The following is a 2,452-nucleotide window of genomic DNA, read 5'->3' as shown; positions in this document are numbered from 1 at the left end:
TTCCACTTTTCGACTCAATTCTCTTCAATTTGTTTTTTCCTGAAGTCGAGCTTGCATCAGAAGGAACAGCGAGCCTCCGTGTGATCCAAACCTGACGCGGTCTATTAAAAGTGTCTCAGACTTGCTCCTGGCGGCACCGGGACTATTTATGAAGCTCGTGGCTGCGGGTTCCTTCTTCATCGTGATCGCGAGGTCAGGGAGAGCGGAGTGATCCGCGCGCGTTAACGAACCGCCGCCGTCCACCGGGAGGAACTATGGGCTTCTCTCAGTCGCTCCTCGTGTACGTGCTGGTGTCGCTGCACCTCGCCGTGTCCCAGCACTACCTCCGTCTCCGTCCCTCGCCCAGCGAGCACCTCCCCGTGCCCGACCTCAAGGAGGACCCCGACCCGGAGTACGACCCCCGCGAGCAGGACTTGGCCGAGAGGACTCTGCGGAAAAAGCTCGGCAGCAACTTTGACCCCAACTTCATGTCCATCGGCTCTCCGATGCTGCAGGTCAACCTGTCCGTGCAAGACACGCAGGTGAGGCTGCACGGGCCCATGCCCAACGACATCAAGAAGCTGGACCTGGGCGAGACCCCCTACGGGAAGCGGGTGAAGGTGGGCAAGAAAGCCCGCAGGAAATTCCTGCAGTGGCTGTGGACCTACACGCACTGCCCGGTGCTGTACAGCTGGAAGGACCTGGGCGCGCGCTTCTGGCCGCGCTACATCAAGGAGGGCAACTGCTTCAGCGAGCGCTCGTGCTCCTTCCCCGAGGGCATGTTCTGCAAGCCCGTGAAGTCCATCACCAAGACTTTCCTGCGGTGGTACTGCCAGGGCTTCTTAAGACAGAAGTACTGCACGTGGATCCCCGTGCAGTACCCCATCATCTCAGAGTGCAAGTGTTCCTGTTGATGTTCCAGCTGATGTATAATATATATATTATATATATTATTATTATAGTGGGGTCGCGTCGCGGACTGGAGATTATTCACTTTCTATTGCACTGTTACTCTCTCTCCAGAAATGGGGCACCATAGCGAAACTATTTTTATATATAGCATTTTAATTGAAATACCAACATTTGTACATATTTAAGAAAATGCAGCTATTTTTTCTAAATGAAACCAGGACCATATTATTATTTTCAGCCCCCGAAAAGCATTGTTCTTGTCCTCTTCTCTAGGGGGGGGTTTGGGGGGGGGGGGGGGGGGGAGGTGGGGGGCTTTCTGAACAAAACAAAAACATGTGAGGACGGAATGCGAACACTTCTACAGGAGATGGACCTGTTGTTGTTGTGTTTGTTTGTTGTTGATTTTTTGTTGTTGTTTTTTGCAACAGAACTTGGATGCTGACTGTTACGTTAATGCAATGCTGTTTGTATGACATTAATCAATAATAATTACATTGAGAAGGAAAGTTGAGGATAAAGATATGTATATATATATTCATATATATAATGGCGTGAACTCAGCTTTTTTTGGAATAGTATTGTAGAAATAAACAAATGTGTATGTTTTATTTATTATTTTAACGATTGTGAGTATAGAACATATGGAACGAGAATAGCAGAGTTATACCTGAAACAAAAAAAATATGGGAAGATGTCTACTTGAATATTTCTAAAAATAAAAATAAATAAAAAGTCGAATCTACCCAGTGGTGATGTTGTGGTGACACTGTTTTTCTCTTTTTGGTTTTAGCAATAAAGTGTATATCTGTTCAACATGTGTTAGTGTCACGCCACGTTGCTTGTGTGTGTGTGTGTGTGTGTGTGTGTGTGTGTGTGTGTGTGTGTGTGTGTTGGGGGGGTGGAGGGTGGGGGGGCTGGTCTGTGTGTTTGTGCCACGGGGGGTGGGGGGGGGGGGAGGGGGGCGGGGGGGGGCGGGGGGCGCACAAACACACAGACCCCCACACACACAAGTGTGTCCCAGAGTGGAATGATGTTTCTTACCGCGCTGCGGAGGCGGCAGGGGCGGCCACTCGGCGGCGCGGCGGACTGGCGCGGACGCGGCGCGGCTGTCACGGTGACTTTGGGAACGCCTGATTTACCGCGTTGTGTAACGCGCACAACGCCGCATACCTCGAGCGCCTCCACAGAACTGGCATTCATTTGTTTGAGCCAGAGGAGGGGACGCGAGGGGAGGGGGCGTCGGTAGACACACACAAACACACACCCACACACACACACACACACACACACACACACTCACACTCACGCGCGCGCACACACGCACTCGCACGCACGCATACACACATCCACACACACTCACACAAAACCCCTTCTGTGAATATATACGCGCACGCTCGCGAGGTGTTCATATAACGGTAAAATATGATGCAGACATTTTCAAACACCGCCGGGTGATGAAATGGTGAGAGCGCGCGAGTGAGTGTGCGAGGAGCCCAGCCACCCGGGGGAGGGGGGGCGGGTTCGGGGGGGCGTCTAGGGTCTGGGAACCCCCCCCCCCCCC

General features: G+C 52.1%; 1 protein-coding gene across 1 annotated transcript; it reads left to right on the top strand.

The window, feature by feature from the left end:
• Nucleotides 1-122: 122 nt before the first annotated feature.
• On the top strand, nt 123-1,013 carry nog2 (noggin 2). Its single transcript, XM_084485306.1, has one exon. The coding sequence runs from the start codon at nt 255-257 to the stop codon at nt 891-893; it is 639 nt and encodes a 212-aa protein (XP_084341432.1). The 5' UTR covers nt 123-254; the 3' UTR covers nt 894-1,013.
• The last annotated feature ends 1,439 nt before the right edge of the window (nt 1,014-2,452 follow it).

This window comes from Micromesistius poutassou, assembly GCF_964030765.1.
Source record: "Micromesistius poutassou genome assembly, chromosome: 21".
Classification (NCBI taxonomy): Eukaryota; Metazoa; Chordata; class Actinopteri; order Gadiformes; family Gadidae; genus Micromesistius; species Micromesistius poutassou.
The sequence above is the reverse complement of the archived record's forward strand: the minus strand, read 5'-3'. Positions and strand labels throughout refer to the sequence as shown.

Coding starts and splice junctions, on each gene's coding strand:
- nog2 (XM_084485306.1), top strand. CDS start 255: ATGGGCTTCTCTCAGTCGCTCCTCGTGTACGTGCTGGTGTCGCTGCAC.